The 22,586-nt window shown below is 31.2% G+C and overlaps 1 protein-coding gene across 1 annotated transcript; it reads right to left on the minus strand.

The window, feature by feature from the left end:
• Positions 1-1,839: 1,839 nt before the first annotated feature.
• On the minus strand, positions 1,840-21,473 carry LOC127736680 (uncharacterized). Its single transcript, XM_052247259.1, has 5 exons — positions 21,416-21,473; positions 20,600-21,239; positions 16,304-16,375; positions 6,611-6,665; positions 1,840-6,404 (listed from the first exon to the last, which is right to left on the minus strand). Exons 2-5 carry the CDS (start codon positions 21,236-21,238, stop codon positions 5,587-5,589), a joined length of 1,584 nt encoding a protein of 527 aa, XP_052103219.1. The 5' UTR covers position 21,239; positions 21,416-21,473; the 3' UTR covers positions 1,840-5,586.
• Between the last annotated feature and the right edge of the window lie 1,113 nt (positions 21,474-22,586).

The raw sequence follows: 22,586 nt of genomic DNA on the forward strand, positions 1-22,586 counted from the left end.
TACGTCCTACGTCGTCTTTTGGAAGCACGTGTTGGGAGTGTCCTATTTTAAAATCCGTTTCTCCGCCATGGAACTTCACATGCACGGTTCTACTTCTGCTTCTACCATTACGCAGTCACCATCAATAAACTGATTAATAATTATTTTGCCACTTTTGGATGCACATGTAAATATTTTATAGAAAAAAAGGTTGATTTTGCTTTTGGAAGTTTTTTCAATACTTTTCTAATTATAAACATTTGATTAAAATATTTATGCGATTATCAAGCCTCGATAAATGTATATCAATATTCTCAATGTAGATTCGGTTGGTAATTGTCACCGATATATATCAAAACTGTTATTTTACTTTGCAAGCTGATCTGTTTACATACGATATAATACACGTATTTGATCAGGGTGACCCACTGTACGTTAGTGTTAGTGGCGTGTTTTACTAAATCGTTCAGGTGTGCAAATTACGAACAGACAGTATTTTGCAAATATCTCGATAATTACAAGATAAAATTTTATCGGAGTTTTTGCGTTTTTCAACGATTATTTCGAACTTTAAAATTATTCAAACATGTTTTTTTGCGTTTTAGTACCACTTTAAGATCAGCTGAAGATGTTACTTCATAATTGTTTGAAATAATCAAAAATGAAGCAAATAATCTTGATCAATTTATATATACATGATACATCATGGGTGAACCATATAATACTTTGTGAATGATTTTTATACCCCATTTAGAAATGAGTTTTTTTTCTCAGAAACTACAAAGCAGAGCTTTCTAAAATTTGGAATTCAGCTTCACGTGACCATCGTGTACTGTGTGATTAGATTCATTGCCATTTAATGTTTTTGTTTACATGATACTCAAATATTTTTTCACATAATAGTCGTAAGTGAAAATATTTCAGTATTTTCCTCAGGAACTACAAATCAAGGCTTTCCGGAATTTGGAGTTAAGCTTCATGCGAGTAAGCTTTACTGTGTAATGCATTTTCACATCCATTCATCAACTTCCTGTTTACCAAATATTTATAGTACGGGTATCATTTGTGAGCAGTATTTCACAGTTCAACTTGTTTAATATAAAGAGAGCGTTCCTGGTTAGACCAGATTCTTCTTTTCCATATGTTTTAATTCTTATAAGAAAATGTGTCTATTTAATCTGACATTGCTCTTAAGTCTGGAGATACTTTAAGGTCTTGCTTTGGCTGTGGGAAATTTGAGCACAGTTCAAATATATAAAAAAAATATGGAAATTGCAGATCCAGATCTATGTCTCGAAATTTCAAAAGATACATTATCAAGCAGATAAACCATACACATTCCTACCTTATCCATTTTTTCTCTACAAATATTTATCTTTTAATCACTGACTTCTCTCTTACACAATGCAAAGGTTTATTCCCTTAGATCCTTCAATTTCAGCACTGTACTTTTGCTTCTTTAAGATATTGTTTATCTTGCCTTATTTCAGTGCAGTATTCAAAAAGGTTGTAATGGTTTTCATTTGCAAACAAAATATTGGACGAAGAAGCAAATATTGTGAATATATGTATGCGGCTCACTGGGTCATATGCACAAATTTACTCCAATATTTTTTATGTGCATGGAAAGAAATAAGGCAGTCATGTGACAACTTTTTCAAAGTGATAGCATGAAAAAAAAAGTAGTGTATGATTTATCTGCTTGCGAATGGATCTTTGATGATTTGACTTGTAGAAGTCATGCCTATCATGGAAGTTTCTGTTAGCGATGCGCAAGAATAGTAGCTACGACGTTGCCTCTGTCCATTACAACATCCTCTGGCCATTATTACAGATCTCGGGCATATAACAGGACCACTATAAAAACACACATTTATTAATACAATGATAATGCACATTACAAATAGTCATGAAAAAAACCGAATGTCAACAAGAAGAATACCTTTTCTATAAAAATACAATGAAAAGGATGATTGTCGGTAGATTCTAAATGTGTTGTGAGAGGGAGATTTGTATTTGCAAAGTTTTTTAATTTTTGTGTTTGAACTTAAAAAACTGTGAAATATTAATCATGCTAATGTTAAGACAAAACTATGATGTATTAGGACAGGGCGGTCTGTTTACAGAGCTTTGTTTTAAAGCTGCTGTTCACAAAGTTGAAATGAATTGAATGGTGAAATCTATAACCAGATGTTACTAATGATGATTTGAACATTAAAAGAAGTTCAAAATTATTTTCGGATGCCACCCGTTTACTATAAGTGGGAATAGCATTTACGAAATAAAAATTGAAAAAAAAAAAATGATTCTCTTTAATAAATGTGCATGTTTGAAACATAACCTGTATGAATACAAGGAATATTATCAATATTTGGATAGGTAAACATTTTACCAACTGGTTTTGAATATAATTTATTAGTAGTTAATATCTTAAGGAAAACAATACTTCCACAACGAGTTCAATCATTGTAAGTATCTTTAACTAATCGTGATATATATTTATAGAAAGAACTGATTGAACTGAATGAGTGAAATGATCAGAAAGTTATTTAGTAGATGTGGAGCTGAGGATAAAATAATGTTATGATTATGTATAATGTTCATGTTTAGATGAAACAGTGTTATTGCTATGTATGATGTTCATGTTCAGATAAGGTAATTCATGGTTATGTATTATGTTCATGTTCAGATAAAATAATGTTATGGTTATGTATGATGTTCATGTTCAGATATGTAATTATATTGTTATGTATGATGTTCATGTTCAGATGAAACAGTGTTATTGTTATGTATGCTGTTCATGTTCAGATAAAACAATGTTATGGTTATGTATGGTGTTCATGTCCAGATAAAACAGTGTTATTGTTATGTATGATGTTCATGTCCAAATAAAACAATGTTATGGTTATGTATAATGTTCATGTTTAGATGAAACAGTGTTATTGCTATGTATGATGTTCATGTTCAGATAAGGTAATTCATGGTTATGTATTATGTTCATGTTCAGATAAAATAATGTTATGGTTATGTATGATGTTCATGTTCAGATATGTAATTATATTGTTATGTATGATGTTCATGTTCAGATGAAACAGTGTTATTGTTATGTATGCTGTTCATGTTCAGATAAAACAATGTTATGGTTATGTATGGTGTTCATGTCCAGATAAAACAGTGTTATTGTTATGTATGATGTTCATGTCCAAATAAAACAATGTTATGGTTATGTATGATGTTCATGTTCAGATAAAATAGTGTTATTGTAATGTATGATGTTCATGTCCAGATAAAACAGTGTTATTGTTATGTATGGTGTTCATGTCCAGATAAAACAGTGTTATTGTTATGTATGATGTTCATGTCCAGATAAAACAGTGTTATTGTTATGTATGGTGTTCATGTCCAGATAAAACAGTGTTATTGTTATGTATGGTGTTCATGTCCAGATAAAACAGTGTTATTGTTATGTATGGTGTTCATGTCCAGATAAAACAGTGTTATTGTTATGTATGGTGTTCATGTCCAGATAAAACAGTGTTATTGTTATGTATGGTGTTCATGTCCAGATAAAACAGTGTTATTGTTATGTATGATGTTCATGTCCAGATAAAACAGTGTTATTGTTATGTATGGTGTTCATGTCCAGATAAAACAGTGTTATTGTTATGTATGGTGTTCATGTCCAGATAAAACAGTGTTATTGTTATGTATGGTGTTCATGTTCAGATAAATATTGTTTTTGTAAAGTATGATGTTCATGTTCAGATAAGGTAATTTCATCGTTATATATTATGTTCATGTTCAGATAAATATTGTTTTTGTTATGTATTATGTTCATGTCCGGATAAAACAATGTTATGGTTATGGATTATGTGCAGGTCCAGATAAAACAATGTTATGGTTATGTATAATGTTCATGTCCAGATAAAACAACATTATGGTAAGGTATGATGTTCATGTTCAGATTAAAAAATGTTATGCTTATTTATGATGTTCATAATCAGATAAAATAATGTTATGGTTACATGTTTGTATGATGTTCATATTTAAATAAAACAATGTTGAGATTATGTACGATGTTCATGTTCAGATAAAATAATATTATGGTTATGTATGAGGTTCATATTGAGATAAATAATGTAATGGTAATGTAGAATGTTCATGTTTATAAAACTAAAAGTATGAATCTTTCACATTATCTCCTCACCATAATGCATTTTTTCCACCTATCTCAGTTTTTTCAGTCAGTTGTTTTTCCTTAATAAAATATGAATTGATCAATTCTTAATGAGGAGAAGTGTTTATACTTGTTTTCATCTCTTTTAAGCTCCTCTAGCCCTATAAGCTGTGGTAGTTATCGTCGTCGTCTGTCGTCATAAAGTTTTTTTGGTTTTTTTTGTTTCTTTTTTTTAAATATTCCCTAAAAACACATGATCAATTACAACTAAACTTCAACTGAATGATCTTTACAGTGTATTGAATATAAAGGTTTGTGTTTTTTTGTGCCTACCAATCTGCCAAAAAGATTAAAAAAAAAGAATAAAAGTGTACAATGTTTCTACTTCAATATCATTATAAATCGAGAAAATATGAAGGGGCAAAACAAAATAACTCAGAATGTAAAGTTTGGCCTACGTCTTATTTCCATAGTAATATTCAGATGACTCATTATAGACGTTATTGACCTTGTGTTACATTTTATTTTACAAATGTCTAGGTGTTTGCCTTTGATGTCGAAAACTATAATAAATGCGCAGAAATTGTAAACGGATAAAATGATCATCAACACAAGTTCTACAGATATGCCAGATTTCTGTTATCATTAGACAATTCCTTAAAGTAGATTCTGTTATTAATAAATGATTTTTATACTATTTTTGGTATTTTAAAAATTATCGCAAAATATATATTAGATAGACAGAAACTATCAACTCTTAAATGATCAACAATACCAAAATTGAATTACAGAATCCATTCCACAACTCCTTATAGAAGTTATTGCCCTCTATTGACAGTTTATTTTTACTCATTTTTGTGTTTTTGCCGATCATCACAAACTAGAAAAGTAATAAACTGTAAACAGCAAAACATATCATCAATAGGAGATCTCCAAAATGACGATATGAAATAAACAACCAGTTGACTCCGTCTAAGAGTTATTACGGTTAAAAGGTTATCTTATGAGCATTTTATGGATTTGGATTGATTTTGTGATGACGTTTTAGTAGAGGACCATTTGAACAAGAAAGATTTTTTTTACGGGGGGGGGGAGGGGGTGTTGACTAGGAAGAGGGATATTTTGCAAAAAGGTGATTATTGTTATTTCATATTTTAATTATGTGATCCAGGTACTGAAGAATGAAGTATTTCACTTTTTCAGCTTAGCTGTATATTTGGAAATAGGTAATTTTTTTCTAAACTTTTGTTTTTGTTTAAATGACATATTTTTGCCAGATGATCATTTCAGGACCTGAGGAGCATCTTTTTGTTGTCATTTTTACTGAATCTTTTCCCGATAAAAAATGATTTACATAAGTCTGAGTGAACGTAAATTCCGAATAAGGTACTTTTACCAAGCCAAAACATAGAAATACTCATACAAGACTATTATTCCTCATAGAAGACGTTGAAAATTAATCTCTGATCACCATTTGTGACCAGTTTTCTTTGCTTTGAATTATGTAATATCAAAAGATGTTGCAGTTCTTTTAGTCCCTTTGTTGTAACAGTTTCATACTGTGTAACATCAGATGACACATGTTGTACTGATTTATCCATACAAACCACATATAGACTGCCATCTTGTAGTGTAGTCATCCTGAAAGGTTGTGATGGTAATGTTAGATTATGATTTTTGCCATCAAGGTAACTGTAACAGTGCAGTTTGTTGTTATTGGTATTGTAGAAGTTGTTATCACAGTAGAGTATTCTGTCACCAGAACCATGTAACCAATTAGGAATACATTCAGTTTCTATTGTCTGTACTACTTCTCCTGTCTGGTGATCTATGATCAGTAGTTTGTACTGACCAAATACAACTAACTTGTTATTTGTTGTTGTAATGCCGGTTGTTTGCCACATTCCTGGTACTGAGATTGATTTAAGTTTGAGTTTATTGTTTATGTCATACATCTCTATACTGTCGATAAGCATCAGAACAGCTACTGTATAGTCGTTGACTGCTGCCACAGACCATGGTCCATTCTTTAGATGTATTCTGTCAACCTTTGATCCATCTATATCACAGATTAATAGTATGTGTTGGTCAGGTATACATAGCACTAGCCTACCATCATCCATCATCACTTTATCTGAGACTACTGTACTCAAATCATTACCAATTGCTGATGTCAGGTCTGTCTGATGATGTAGTGTGAAAATAGGCTGTCCTAGTTTGTAAGTTTTTATTTTCTGTTCTTTAGTTTCTAAAACACACAATGTCTAGATTAACCTTTTTGATTGAACAATATTATCAGTTTACATACACTCTCTTTGACATGTTATATCTAATCCCTCACTTGAAATGTATGGGAAGTGTAATTATTGTCCATTGATGTAAAATAGGTTGTTGTTCCTAATTTGGTTGAATATTTTGTTTACATATATATTATAAGTAATATGAGGTACATACCTTGTTTATTCAATTTTTCTTTACAACTATAGCATATTGCATTCTGTAATGCTTCCTGAAAGAAAGTGTGAATATATATGAATATTGAAGGATATTTTACTGTATCAAATATTTTAAAGATTTACAAAATAATGTACATTGATATTAACTCCACCTACTAGCATTACTAGTGACTACTACCACTTGCCATTGATGTTAACTATATTAACGAAGCATAGTAATTTTCCTTTTTTTTTTGTGAAAATTAAAATTGACAATTCTGTGGTGCTATTTGGGATGGTATAACAGCCTAAGAAGTAGCTATTTAACCTTGTGAATTGAAAAATCACTTTATTCTATTCATATAATATGAGTTGATCTATTTTGCTTCGTGCTATTTATCTTGTCTGTATAAGAGACACATAATTTCAATGCTATGTCCGTCCTAACTGAGTAAAAGTGAAAAGTTGATTGACATTAAATTGCGTATTCAGCACACTCAGGTACTCGTGTTACAGTTTGTACGACTTTGCTCCCCAGCAGAGCTATAGAAAAACAGTACAATAACGGGTGTTACGGACACTTTTTATGAATAGAGTCACTCGTGTATTCAGTGAGTTCATAGGCACTTTATCGTACACCTTGTGACCTAATTACCTTGTTTTATAAATATAATTATAAAGAAAAGTGTTCATAAAAACATCTTTTTTGATATTTAGATATTTTGTTCTTTATTTTATGGATTTTGACAATATTTATAATTGTTGTATTACGTTTGTCTGGTTACTCTTTCTTATTGCATACGTCGTTGAAATTTTAAATGTTTTAAATCTGTTATTCATATTTTTTTTTGTTTATTTTTTTATATGTTTCTTTTGGGGGGGGGGGGGGGGGAGGGGGTAGAAGATAGCCGAAGAAGGGGGCAATTCCCCCCAATTTCAAAAAGGGGGATGGAGGAGGCAAAACATATATACTTGTTTGACTTTTTTTGTTTGTACGTATGTAAGCTTTTTTTCTTGGTGTGGAGGAGTATATATAAAAGCAGGGGCGTAGGAGCCGGGTAAGGGGAAAGTATAGATTAAAAGTCTTTTTTTTTTGCATGTCACTTTGAGAAGTCCACCCCTTTCTCATCTTTTCAATCTACTCCTACTTTACTGATATGTATCAAAGGAATAAGCAACAATTTACATTTTACTCGCACACAGCTTATAGAATTGAGAAGCGCTAGTGTTAAGGCAAAATACTAATTAATTAAAGACTAAATATCTTCAAACATCGTGGAACATAAACCGGTGTGCATTTTTTTTATGTTCAATCTTTTTAATTATGCAATGGTCTTAAATGCAAAATGTATTACTTTCTAATTGAAAACGTCGTACAAGTCAGATACAAAACAAAAGTAACAAAATAAACGGGATGGTAACAACCAGACGTAAAGTTTTTCTGCACTTGTAGTCAGGTCAAGGTCCTCGCCTCGGACTTAACCTGACTACACGTAAAATAGTAAAATGATCAAGCGATTATTTTATGTAAAATTGTTTATTCATTTATTAGATGAACACAAACAGGGAAATTGTCATGGCCAGATTTAATGACTATGAAAAAAAGTGTTAATTATGCCCTGCCTATGATAGTAGAAGGGCATTATCTTTTCTGGACTCTGCGTCTCTAATTCCATCTGTCCTTTTGCCCTGTATCAATTTAGGATAAGGTATTTTACCATGAAGTTGTGGTTACATCAACTTGAAACTAAGTACACATATTCATTATGATATGAACTTTAAAAATTATGATTTTGACTTCTATTACACGGTTCACTGAACATGAAATGTGACTGTAATTCAAACGTTTAAGGTAGTTGACCATAACATTTGGTAACATCAACTTGAAACTATTAATTACACATCTACATTATATAGGACCCTGCTGACAAATTTTGTGAGACTTCTTTTTGTGCCTGCATTTGAAAAAAAAAATGATATATAGGTTGTGATAAGCTATTCAAAATTGCTTCCCAATCTCAAAAATCATTTTTTTGTGATAAATTGGGGTAAACATTGGTTACTGTTGATTTATTTTCGTGGGTACCAATTTTCGTAGATTGCGGGAAACTTGCCTTTTCGTGGATATATGATTCCGTGGTTTTGCTAAAGTCTGCAAGCAACCTGATAGAAAATTTGTAATTCGCTTAACATTTAAATTCGTGGTTCATCTGTACCCACGAAAACCACGAACATTGGTATCCAACGAATATTAATGAATCCACAGTATAAAAACTTATTTTTTATTAAATCAAAAGCACATATTCAAAACCATCTTTTTGTGGTAAGATTTAATAAAAAGATATAAAGGTATATAATATAATATGCTATTAAAAATTGTTTGCCCGTTTCAAAAATTCACATTTACAAATTTTCAGAAACATCAATTTGCTACAATTTCAAACAAGATTAAGATCGCATTTCAAATTTGCATTTGTGAAAAATACAAATAATAAGAAATGTATTTTTGTTCCAGGATTTCAACATTTTTTTGTCTCGGCTGCAATGAAAGTCGCAGTATGCGAAAAATAGGGATTGCTATCCGGCAGCGGCGTAAACTATTATTTTAAAGCTTTATGTTTCAGAAGGTTGAAGACCTGGATGCTTCATACCTTGTATGCAGATACCTTATGTTACAAAGTTTCCGTTTTTCTATTGTCCTTGACCTCATTTTCATTGTTCAGTGACTGCTTGAAAAAAAATTATAGTTTTTTTTTTGTCATGTAAATTTCTCACTTATTATGAGTAATAGGATAACTATATTTGGTATATGGGTTCCTTGCAACATCTACCTGACCCCGACCTGAGTTCATGGATACATCAAGGTTAAAGTCATGTGATTAGGTCTGTTTCTGTGATATTATAAGCAGTAGGTCAGCTATATGTGGTGTATGGAATGAATTCAAAGTTTCATCTGATCTTGACCTCAATTTCATAGTTCTCGTCAATGTTAAGTTTTTGTGTTTTGGTCTGTTTTACAAGTACTATAAGCAATAGGTCAACTAAGCAATAGGTCAACTTTATTTGGTGTATGGAGTGATTGTAAGGTGTACATGTTGGTCTTACCAGTATCATCTGACCTTGACAACATTTTCATGGTTCATTGGTCAATGTTAAGTGTTTGTGTTTTGGTCTGTTTTTCAAATACTTTAAGGTCAGCTATGTTTGGTTTATGGAATAATTGTCAGTTGTATATGTTTTTCTGGCAGGTATCATCTGACCTTGACCTCATTGTCATGATTAAATATTTGACACATCATACATTGGTTTCTTACACAGAATAAATGTGGTCAAAGACCTGAAAAATTTAAAATTGGACTTTTACCTATTTTGGTCCAATATCCAAAACCTGAATACAAAAAAAAAGTTAAATTCAGCAATCATAGAACCCCAAGAATTTAATTTTTGAAGACTTCAAACAAAGTATAATTTTGAACCCTTTGGACCTCAATGTGGACCAATTTGATGACAGAGTCCTGTAAATCGAAAATTTAAATGCAAAGTTAGATTCAGCATATCAAAGAACCCCATCTATTGAATTTTGGACCCCGATTTGGACATATTCAGCATATCCAAGTACAAAAAGAATTTAACTAATTTATTTATTAATGGACAATATGAGTTTTTAAAGGGGTTCGCTTCATAAATATATATATATATATAGCATTCTGAAAAGTTATTTCTACAGAATAACAAACAAACCTATCACGAAGTTCTTCAAAAAAATGAAAAAAAAAAACATTTTCCAAAATATCATTCCCCATTAATACAGTCCTACAGTTATCCCCAAGAAATCGCATCAAAATGGTGATGGATTTAGAATCAGCTTATCAGCCACACAACTTAGAAAACACAAAATTTTCAAATATTTTTGTCTCTCCAATTATAAGTGTGTTAGTTGATGAATACCACATGTTTTGTTTTCTTGATAGTAGGTAGTACATGTAATTGCTGCATGAATGAATCAACAGTAAATACAAAACACTTATCCATATTCATAAATGTGAATATTTAGTTACTTACAAATGTAAATATGTAATACAAATTGTGTGTAGTTTTTATAGGAAGAAAAATAAAAATTTCATTTTTTTTTAAATAATAATAATAAAATATGTAAATATAATTCTAAAATTTTAAAAGCTGTAAAACTTATCTCCCCTGAGGCCCTTATGAAATACATTGAAATATAACAAACAAAGAATTACAAAATAATCAAACAAATACGCACATTAGCTAATGTGTAGGGAATTAATACATCATACACTTTCCTTTATTCATTTTAATATTTAATTTCAATGATTACTTATAAAAACGTTGAAATAAACAAAATTTCAATTAACTTCATTGGTCATGTCCTGGAGTGGTAATATAAGAAACTGAACATAATTAATAAACTCATTTTTTTTGTTTTAAAATCTGCTTGTTAAGGATGTACTTAGGTGAAATTAAAAAAAATCTAGAATTTAAGATTGTTACTATAATTCAGAAGAGCATTAGTAAAGGAACAAAATAAGCTAAAAATATTGAAAGGTAATGGAACTCCTTTTTTTTTAGATATTTGTTTTTTTTTTAAATGGCGGGAAAAGGCTGACTCGGACTTTCACCTTATATTTAACATTGGCATTATTTGGGTCTCAAATCGTAAGAAAAAAATCTAGAATCTGCTTAAATTTTGGCAATGACCTTTTTATGAGCCATTGAAGTCTTTTAAGGAAAGAAAAGGGGTGGTATGTGGCCCAAAAAAAAAAATACCTTATATCGTAGGAAAAAATCCAAGGAGTTTGAACATCTAACAAAAATTCCGGAACCTGACCTGAGTTCATCCTTAAGTAATATTATCTGTCCCTTTATCAGCATGAGATGAAATATATACAGCTCTACTTAACCATTTTATAATCTAATAATGAACAGTAAATTTCAAACTATATTTCTTCTCTAAAATTAGAGAATCATATGGTGCTATATCTATTTTTAACTATGACTCTACTTATAATTTCTATTAATTGTGCAATACAACTGTGATTAAATATTTTATATAGCATAGTTTCTGACACAGAATAAATGTGGTCTAATTACTTAAATAATTTTAGATTAGATATTTACCAATTATGGTCCAATATTCAAAATCTAAATACATGGTTGGAATCAGCATATCAAAGAACCCCAAGAATTCAATTTTTGATGAAATCAAATAAAGTTTAGTTTTTGGCCCTGTGGACCAATTTGATAACGGGATCCACAATCTAATATTTAACTTCACGCTCAGGTCAGCATATCAAAGAACCCCATATATTTAATTTTTGTTGAAATCAAACAAAGTTTAATTTTGGACCCCGATTTTGACCAACTTGAAAACTGGGCCCAAAATAAAAAAATCTTAATACACTGTAAGATTGGACACATCAAAGAACACCAATAATTCAATTTTTGATGAATCAAACAAAGTTTTTTTTTGACCCAGATTTGGATCATCTTGAAAACTGTGCTCAAATTCAAAAAACTAAATGCACGCTTTGATTCAGCATATGAAAGAATCCCAAGTATTCATTTGTTTTTTTAAATCAAACAAATTTTTGACCCTTTGGACCTTAATGTGGACCAATTTGAAGACAGGTCTCAAAATTAAAAATCTAAATACACAGTTAGATTCAGCATTTTAAAGACCACCAATAATTCAATTTTTGATGAAATCAAACAAAAGTTTAGTTTGGACCCTTTAGACTTTAAATTGGACCAACTTTAAAACAGCGCCTAAAATCGAAATTCTAAATGACTTGTTAGATTCAGCATATTAAAGTACCCCAAGAATTCAAGACTTACATATTCTTATTTCTATTGAATTAAATCCCATTGAAATTGGTCATTAAATAAGCAGTTTATACAAAGTATTACAAAAGTAATGTTTTGGACCCATTTTTCCTAAACCATTAGGGTTATAACCCCAAAAATCAATCGCAACCTTCCTCTTATGGTATAAAACCTTGGGCACAATAAGATAGCAATCCGTACTTATACTCAAGTTATTGTCCAGAAACCAGAAAATCCTAGTTTTACGGCCCCTCTACAGCCCCTAATTCCTAAACTATTTGAGCCATGACCCCCAAAATCAATCCCAACCTTCCTTTTGAAGTATGGAACCTTGTGGTCAAATTTCATAGAGATCCATACACTTATACACAAGTTATTGTCCTGAAACAGGAAAAACACTTGTTTTTGGCCCCTTTTTGGCCCCTAATTACTAATCAGCTACTACAATAATCCTCAAAATCAATCCCAACCTTCCTTTTGTGGTATTGAACCTTGTGCTAAAATTTCATAGAGATCCATTAACTTTATATACTCAAGTAATTGTCTGCGAACCAGAAAAATGCTACTTTTTGGCCCCTTTTTGGCCCTTAATTACTAAACCGCTACAACAATAACCCCAAAATCGATATCAACCTACCTATTGTGGTATGGAACCCAGTGCTAAAATTCAAGAGAGATTCATACACGTATACTCATTTTATTGTCTGTGAACCAAAATGTCTTCGACCTCTATTCGGCCCTTATTCGTAAACGATTTGGCCATGATCCCCAAAATCAATTCCAGCTTTCCTTTTGAGGTATGGAACCTTGTGGTAAAATTTCATAGAGTTCCATACACTTAGACACAAGTTATTGTCATGAAACAAGGAAAATACTTGTTTCTGGCCCCTTCATATCCCATAATTACTAAACAGCTACAACAATAACTCTCAAAATCAATTTCAACCTTCCTTTTTTGGTATGGAACCCTGTGTTCAATTTCATAGAGATACATACACTTATACTCAAGTTATTGTCTGCGAACCAGAAAAATGCTAATTTTGGCCCCTTTTTGGCCCTTTATTACTAAACATCTACAACAATAACCCCCAAAATCAATCCCAACCTGCCTATTGTGGTGTAGAACCTTGTGCTAAAATTTCATAGAGATCCATACACTTATACTTAAACGAACAAAAATTTCTTCAACCCCTTTTTGGGTCCTAATTCCTACACGATTAAGGCCATGACCCCAAAAATCAATGCCAACCTTCCTTTTGAGGTTTGGAACCTTGTGGTAAAACTTCATAGAGATCCATACACTTATACACAAGTTGTTGTCCTGAAACAAGAAAAATACTTGTTTTTGGGCACTTTATAGCCCCTAATTACTAAACAGTTACGACAATAACCCTAAAAATCAAACCCAAACTTTATTTTGTAGTATTGAACCTTGTGCTAAAATTTCATGGAGGTCCATACACTTATACTCAAGTTATTGTCTGTGTACCAGAAAAATGCTAGTTTGTGGCCCCTTTTTGGCCCTACATTACTAAACAACTACAACACTAAACTCCAAAATCAATCTCAATCTTTCTATTGTGGTTTGGAACCTATTGCTAAACTTTCATAGAGATCCATACACGTTTACTCAAGTTATTGTCTGTGAACCAAAATGACTTTGGACGACAAGAAAAATGCTTATTTTAGCCCCTTCATTACTAAACCGCTACGACAATAACCTCAAAAATCAATCCCAACCTTCCTATTGTGGTATGAAACCTTGTAATCAGACAACTTATTATAAGAGTTATTTCCCTGTAATGACGAATTTCCTCATTTTTTTCATTTTAAAACTATAATAGATAGATATAAATCTTACAAAGATATAAGAAGATGTGGTATGAGTGCCAATGAGACAACTCTCCATCCAAGTCAAAATTTATAAAAGTAAACCTTTATAGTTCAAAGTACGGTCTTCAACACGGAGCCTTGGCTCACACCGAACAGCAAGCTATAAACAGCCCCAAAAATTACTAGTGTAAAACCATTCAAACGGGAAAACCAACGGTATAATCTATTTAAAAAAACGAGAAACGAGAAACACTTATGAACCACATCAACAAACGACAACTACTGAGCATCACATGCCTGACTTAGGACAGGTGCAAACAAATGCAGCGGGTTTTAACGTTTTTCTGAAACAATAGTGTAACATCACAACATAGAAAGACACAGTATAAAATATCAACTGAAATAGCTTAACTCAATCAAAGGACATATTAACACCAGTGAACATACACTGAACAAATAAATTTGACCTATGATACAATGTAAATACAAAATAAATAAACTAAGGGAAGAATAATAAAAGTAACATGTTATACCGCTATGAAATGTTAAACAATTTAAGAAAAACAATATGCTCGAACAAAAATATATCCATAGCTTGAATGATCAGCAATTCAAGACCTAGAAATTAGTCAACATGACAGTAATTGCCAGTTGACTTCTTATAGGGCTTATTGCCCATAAAGGATGATTTTTACAAAGTTTTTGCGTTTTTGCCTTTTATCTAGATATCTTTAATAGATAGATATAAACTTTAATTGGCAAAACTGATCAACAAGACAAGATCTACAAATGAGCTAACATGGTGGAAATTTTTGGTGGACTCCTTCTATAAATATTTGCCCTATGTGATAATTACTTCCATTTTTGCACATTTTCGTGTTAGTACTTCGAAAAACATAATTGATAAGGAAAAAAATCAGGACAAGGTCTAGTGATTTGTCAATATTTCTGAAAATGTCAGTTGTCTCCTTATATTAAAGTGTTATTTAAATGGCATTTTTTTTGCATTTTTTGCAAAATGACCAAAACTATAGTAGATAAAGAAATATGTAAACAGCAAAAAAGATAAGCAAGACAAGATCTGCAAATATATCAGCATGTCTAAAATTGCCATAGAGAACCATAAACTTATATTCATGTTAATGTCTGCGAACCAAAATGTCTTCGGACGACGACTCTGACATCGTCATAGCATAATCCGAACGCAAACATTTTCCGGTCGTATAAAAATACATTGTTTTGTGTTAGATTTTAAAAGTTATTTAATGTATAGATTTAATATGCATTTCAATTCGATTCCAAATGTTAAAATTGTAGTAAAAAGTTTTGTTTTTGTTAAAAATGAAATAAATCATTTTCTAAGATCTCAATGAGAATATATATATATACAAGTTTACTTTGCTAGCTTTGTGTAACAAAATTTGGTAGCTCACCATTTACAAAATGGCTGCTTAAATATTTAGTGTTTTGTTTTTAACATGACTTCATATTTATGGAGATCACTTTGGAAAATTTAATAACCTGAAGAATAGCTAGTATGTATCATGTTTGTACAAATTTAACCATCCCTTTAATTATCTCAATTGTTGAAATCAATAGGCATTCCTGTGATTCTTCTGGCGAGAGTCGAACTCTCCTGATTTTTAAGTGCTTCTCGGTAAAAATTTAAATCTGCTGGATTTATGTCACATTTCAACTCTGAAAATACGTCAATCTATTTTTTTGTTTTACTGTCTATGACTTTTCTTTAAGACAAAATTGGCTAAATGTATTTCTTTCATACCATTCTTATGTTATATAAATTCAATTACCGTATATATATATATGATGCTAATTAGTTTAAAACAAAAATGAAACATACAATCAATCATGACGACTAAAGCCAACGAGACATTTCAATGTGTGCACTCTTGTTTAAATGTTGGCATTGTCTTTTTTAATTCTTCAATTAACAATTTATGGTTGTTCCCATTATGACTCTTACTACATTTGTAAGCATGGTATATGAGTATAATGTGTAACTACAACTTACCTCTATTTTAGCAGTCAACTGATCATTGTTGATGTTCATTTTGTCTCGTATTAGTTCTATTTTATTGTCAATCTGAAATAAAATGTAACTATATAAATGGGGTAAAAGTATGAACTCATACCTAACCGGACAGGCAAGTCAACCTCAAAGTTTACTAGTCCTGAGAATAACTTGTCCTTGAAATCTCAAAAAAAGTTAAAGGTCCTACCAATCAATAACCAACATACTGGTAAGTTTCTTTGTTGCTGATTTTGTGTTTTATGGATTTGTCTCATAGATATTAATCCTGTATCACTCCTATTTGAAGGGATAGATATTTTTATCTTGCATGTTTGGTGCCATACTGGTCACCACACTTTAGAATTGCAGGACTTGGTCAAACAGGGATACTTAAGGGAGATAAGGGATAGTGATAATGCTATTTATGGGAATACATTTGCCCACATTACACCTTTTAATTTTTTTAAGAAGCATTTTTAATGACAGATGTTTAGTTTTTATTTGGAAAATATGTCTTCTTAGCCATCTTATGACCTATACCACTGACCAGACGTTTATTTCTACTTTCCAAGACTTTCATGTCAAAAATTTTGTGCTTTCCATTCAGAAAAAACTCCTTCTCTTCAAATTAATTTGATTTAAAAGAGCAATACAAACTAACAGATAAGATTTAAACAATTATTCATTATGATTTTTCTCAAAATCCTCATGTTTTGACATCTCCATTTAAGCAAAGTGGCCCAAAAGGCCATGTGATATTTTCCTATCTCTTGGGGTCAGTCGTTGAATCCATCGTCTGCAAACGTTATCAAAAATCTTATTCTCTGAAATTACTGGGCCAATTTAACTTAATTTGACCACAGTCATCATTGGAGTATTTAGTTTTAAAAATGTGGCCGAGGATCCCACCTGCCAACTGACATTGCTCAAAAAAGATCATAGGGTACATTGCCAGTTTTGTGTATTATCTTGAAAATCGCAATAATAGATAAGACAAAATCTGACAAAGGCAGACATGCTCAGATAGTTGAGATTTACCTTCTGTCCATTTAAACCAAAACTGTCAAACTTATTGTAAAAGTTATTGCCCTTGAATGACGAATTTCACCATTTTTGTTCACCTTAAAGCTATAATAGATAGATATAAAATTTAAATAGCTTAAATGATCAGCAATACAAGACCTAGAAATTAGTCAACATGGCTGTAATTACCAGTTGAATCCTTACAGGGGTTATTGCCCTTAAAGGATGATTTTTACCAAGTTTTTGCGTTTTTACCTTTTTTATCTAGATAACTTTAATAGATAGATAGATACTTTAAATGACAAAAATGATCAGCAAGACAAGATCTACAAATGAGCTAACATGATGGAAATTTTTGGTGGACTCCTTCTATAAGTTATTGCCCCTAAGTGATAATTACTTCCATTTTTTGTACATTTTTGTATTAGTACCTCGAAAAACATAATTGATAAAGAGACACTAAAGAAAGGAAAAAAATATCAGCAGGACAAGATTAATGATTTGTCAATATTTCTCCAGTTGTCTCCCTATATTAAAGTGTTATTTAAATGACAATTTTTAGCATTTATTGCATTATGACCAAAACTATAGTAGATAAAGAAAAACCGTTAACAGCAAAAATAATAAGCAAGACAAGATCTGAAACATTTCAACGTGTCTAAAATTATCAGTTGACCCCTATTTCTGTATGTATTTTAGCCTTTAATGATGATTTTACCCATTTTTTGCATCTTCTTGTATTCATCTTTAAAACTATAAAATAAAAAAGAGAAACTTTAAACAGATTGCTTTAAGATCAGCAATACAAGACCTGCCAATAAGTTAATATGACCAACATTGCCAGTCAACTCCTTATAATAGTTATTGCTCCTAATTTATGATTTTACCCAATTTTTTTTTACATTTAAGACCAGAACTATAGTTAAATAAAGAAAAACTGTAGACAGCAAAAACGATCATCAAGACAAGATAAAAAAAAAATTCTAAGTTATAACAAGGAATTATTTAAATCTAGGACAATTTGAATTCTGGAAAATTGATAACAAATGTATGATGAAAATTTACCCAATTAAGGAGGGTTAGCCATGTACGCATGGCAAAGGGGTTTAGTTAGTTCATACTGAAATATCAGTGAAAGAGATCTGAATCTTAGCCATGACATCTATATTGATCATGACGCCGCATAGGGCACTTGCTTACGGCATTTTTAATGTGAGAGTCATTCCAATATAAAGGTATTTCCATGATATATCACTATTTGTTAAATTCCAGAAGCAGAGATGCTCCCTTTGAAAATAAACAATTCGAAATTAACTATGTTTTAATGGTTTAAGGTAATTTAACAGTACTACAGGAATGGAACTTTAATATCGAACTTCTTAAGAAAATGAAGAACCTCTATTGAATCAGATGTGAAGTTCTCAATCAGAACCAAAACCAAACAGTTTGTTTGTTTGTATAATTAAGTCGGCCCTAGAATACAGTTATTTCGTAGTGCATTTCTTTTAGACAATAAATTCAAATTAAAAAAAATCGGAAGGGGTTCGGTGGAACCCTGTTTCTCGCCTGCGATTGCTGCTGTCAGTGTAAAACTGTAATGTTGATTTAAAAAATGAGTCCATTTATCAGTAAAATACATAATGGTCAAAATTTTTAATCCCAGACTGTAAATGTTAACTGTAAAAAACTAAGTCCATCTATGAGAAACCACAAACTGAACCGAAATGTTGACGCCGCCGATTCGACGCCGACGAAGGAATTGCTATGTCTCGCTATCGCGACATAAATGTCGCAAGCTCAACAAAAATTGCATCTGCCATTTCTGAAAAAGATTTTTACAGTGTATAAAACTACTTTTGGGACAAATTATATCAAAATTATAGAAAAGTCTACCAGCTCTAACTCAAAATATGGACAATTCTATGTAAAGGGGGTCTATAATTCAGTTTGACAGTATCAAACATACTTATTTTTGACATTTTCAACTTTTCATGGTACATTGGTAAATGTTAAGTTTTTGTGTTTTGGTCTGTTTTTGAAATACTAATAGCAATACGTCAGCTATATTTGATGTATTTGATATTTGAGGAATAATTGTAAGGTGTACATGTCTGTCTGGCAAGTATAATCTGACCTTGGCTTATTTTTATGGTTTAATGTTAAGTTTTTGTGTTTTGGTCGGTTTTTCATATACCATAAGTAATAAGGCAACTATTTTCGATGTATAAAAAAAATTGTAAGGTGTATATGTCTGTCAGACAGGATTTATCTGACCATGACCTCATTTTCATAGATCTTATAAAATGTTAATTTCATGTGATACTTTTAGTAAAACCTTTATCTTTAAGACTTGCAACATAAAAGCAATGGTCAGTAAAGCAGGCGAGACATTTCAGCATATGCACTCTTGTATCTTATGTACATCTACTCAAGACTTTATCTTAGCAGGAAAAATTACAAATAAATACATACATCTGTTTAATATTTATATATTAAAAATGAATTTGACTTTAAAAACATTTGATGTGGTATATTTGCCAATGAGAAAACTTTCTACCAGACACCAAATAATGTAATAGTTAGTAGGTATATGTCACTGTACGGTCTTCAACAAAGAGCATAACAAATGTAAAACAATTCAGAGGAGTAAACTAACAGCTCATACAGAATGCGGTTTGGGGGGGGGGATGGTCGGGGAGTTCACAAAAACAACTAATAAAAAGACTTAAGTACTGATCTGAGAGTACTCATAGTTATTAAAAGCTAGTTCATAGCAAATAACAACTAATGAAAGAAATCATATATCCAAATATAAAATATCAGTACACATCCAATGGATATTTAGAGGAGTTTATAAAACTTATGACAAATTCTTCTTTATGATCAAAAGACAGCATCCAGATAATTAGAGCACAATTTTGAAAATAGTCTATTTTGATTTGTCGTACTTTACTGATAAATGGACTTAATTGTTATTAAGTTAAGACATACATTCAGTCTGGTGTTAAACTTTTGCAGGCATCATCAACTTTGTCAAATCATCATAGAATGTTACGATACTTGGACAGAAGATTTCAAGATCAAGAAATACCATCTGAAGAAAAAGTAAACTTTTTTGATTTTTTCTGTATTTCACTGATGAATGGATTTCCTTTACTTTATAAATATTGTTTTAAGGTTTAAACTAGTTTATTGAGATCTCAACTCCCCCTTCATAGTAATGGAGAATACTTATTTTCTTTGTATTCTCTTTTAAATAGAAATAATTCTGACCTTTTCAAATATCTCATGGATATCTAGAAGGATTGTCATGTATTTGTTACACAGTGCGTCATCCAGTGGTCTTTTCTGTATCCTTATCAATTCATCTTCTTTGGTCTGATCAAGTTGAAGAACGTTAGTCTTAAGCTCATCCATCACTGTGTCATATTCATCCTTTGTTATACCACACTTTGTGTTATGACTCAGATAGTCGTTTTTATTCCGTCGGAGAATATGGACTGCATCTTGATCGAGTTGTCCCAAGTTGCAGCAGTTAAACAATATCAGACCACACAAACTCAAATCAAGATCCTTTAGTTTGACTGAATTGGCTGTGTACTTACAAAAACAGTTGTGTATACCAGGCCCTGGATTTTCAGCATACAGTTGTTTCCATTGGTGATGATTTAGAGGAAGAGCTCCTTGGTTGGTGCAGTTTGCCTTATCTGTACAGCACCTTGCATTCCTGTGGCGTAGGTGAAATAAAATGTGGATGACTGCCTTATTATCAAGAAAATCCTTCAGACATCCAAAGTTGAGGCTTTTATAATTTTCGTATAACTTTTGTTGAAACAATGGAGTAACAACCTCTAAGTAGACAGATCCAACTATAAAGTGTCTAGTTTTATCTTCTTTATCTTCTTTATCCATTCTATAAATATACAGTAATTGTCTTCATGACTGGATTCAAGCCATAACCCTAATAATTTTCTAGTGTTAAGTCGGTAACTACAGATATCATTTATATTTAATGTTCTCAAAATTGATATAATATATATAGATATATTAATTATATATAAAATGACAGATAGGTTGTTAAATACTTACTTTCCTTTAGTTTTACTTTGAATACTGAATTGTAATGGCTGACATATTCATAAAGTCGGGAATAACCTGCACTATTTTTAGTAACATAAAACTGGGTTCCCCAATGATTTAAAACTTGAAGAGTCTACCTGAATTTTTTAAATCTAGAACTATATGTATGCAATATGTAATATGAAAACAACAGAATTGTAAGATACACATTGTCAAGTATTACTAAATATATTTAAAAGGTTCTTTTAAGGTGTTTTCAACCATTATGAACACACAAATTTAAGATATTGTTAACCTTAGACTTAGGCATTCTATTGTAGTTTTAGATCACTGTAAATTATCTCTTTGCAATATTTGGCAACATCCTGGGCATTTAATAGTTTTCATAATTTAAAGATTTTTTTTACCTGTAAAGTGTAATGGTTAAAGTTGTTTCATGAGAACAAAACCTGTAATCCAGTGTTTGTTGTTGGATAGTGTACGCAATACGTTTTTTTTCTTTGTTGAAAAAAATCATGTGGTTGGTTTTCTCTTTTTATTTGTTTAAAATTTTTCTATGCAGAGGCTTTTTATATCTTACTGTACAGTATGGGATTTTCTCAAGCTGTTATTGTTCACATCTTTGTCCTTTGATCTGTATGTATAGTTCCTCATTGGCAGTAATATCACATCTCCTTAATTCATAAACATTTATATCAAGTCATGAATTTAATAGTAATGAATGAACTTTATCAATTCGTATACACTTGTCTACAGAGAAGTTTGAGATTAAAATTCCATAAAAAATGCATATATATGTTACTGATTTTTTTTTAGCATTTTAAAAAAGTAAACTAAAGAAGGAATGTTTAAGAGCTTATATTGTGCAGCCATTTCAACACAAAGTTTTATGTTGTGAATACCTGTCATTTGTGAGGTGGAACTTATAATATTCATCTGTAAGATAATTTTCTAAATATTCTTATGTTTTTCAGTGATTACACATAAAACTCTACCTCTTAGAGTTCTTACACATCCAGTACAAGTGCAGGGGATGGAGATTACATAGCCTTGTGGATGCTGTTTCTTGGATTACTATTTAAAGGTCTAATTACTATTTTTACCTTCGGTATAAAGTTAACTATCTATGGAATTTTGAAATAATCAGGTTATTGTCCCCTGCTACAAGGTATCCACTCTC

This window comes from Mytilus californianus, unplaced genomic scaffold (assembly GCF_021869535.1).
Source record: "Mytilus californianus isolate M0D057914Y unplaced genomic scaffold, xbMytCali1.0.p SCAF_35, whole genome shotgun sequence".
Classification (NCBI taxonomy): Eukaryota; Metazoa; Mollusca; class Bivalvia; order Mytilida; family Mytilidae; genus Mytilus; species Mytilus californianus.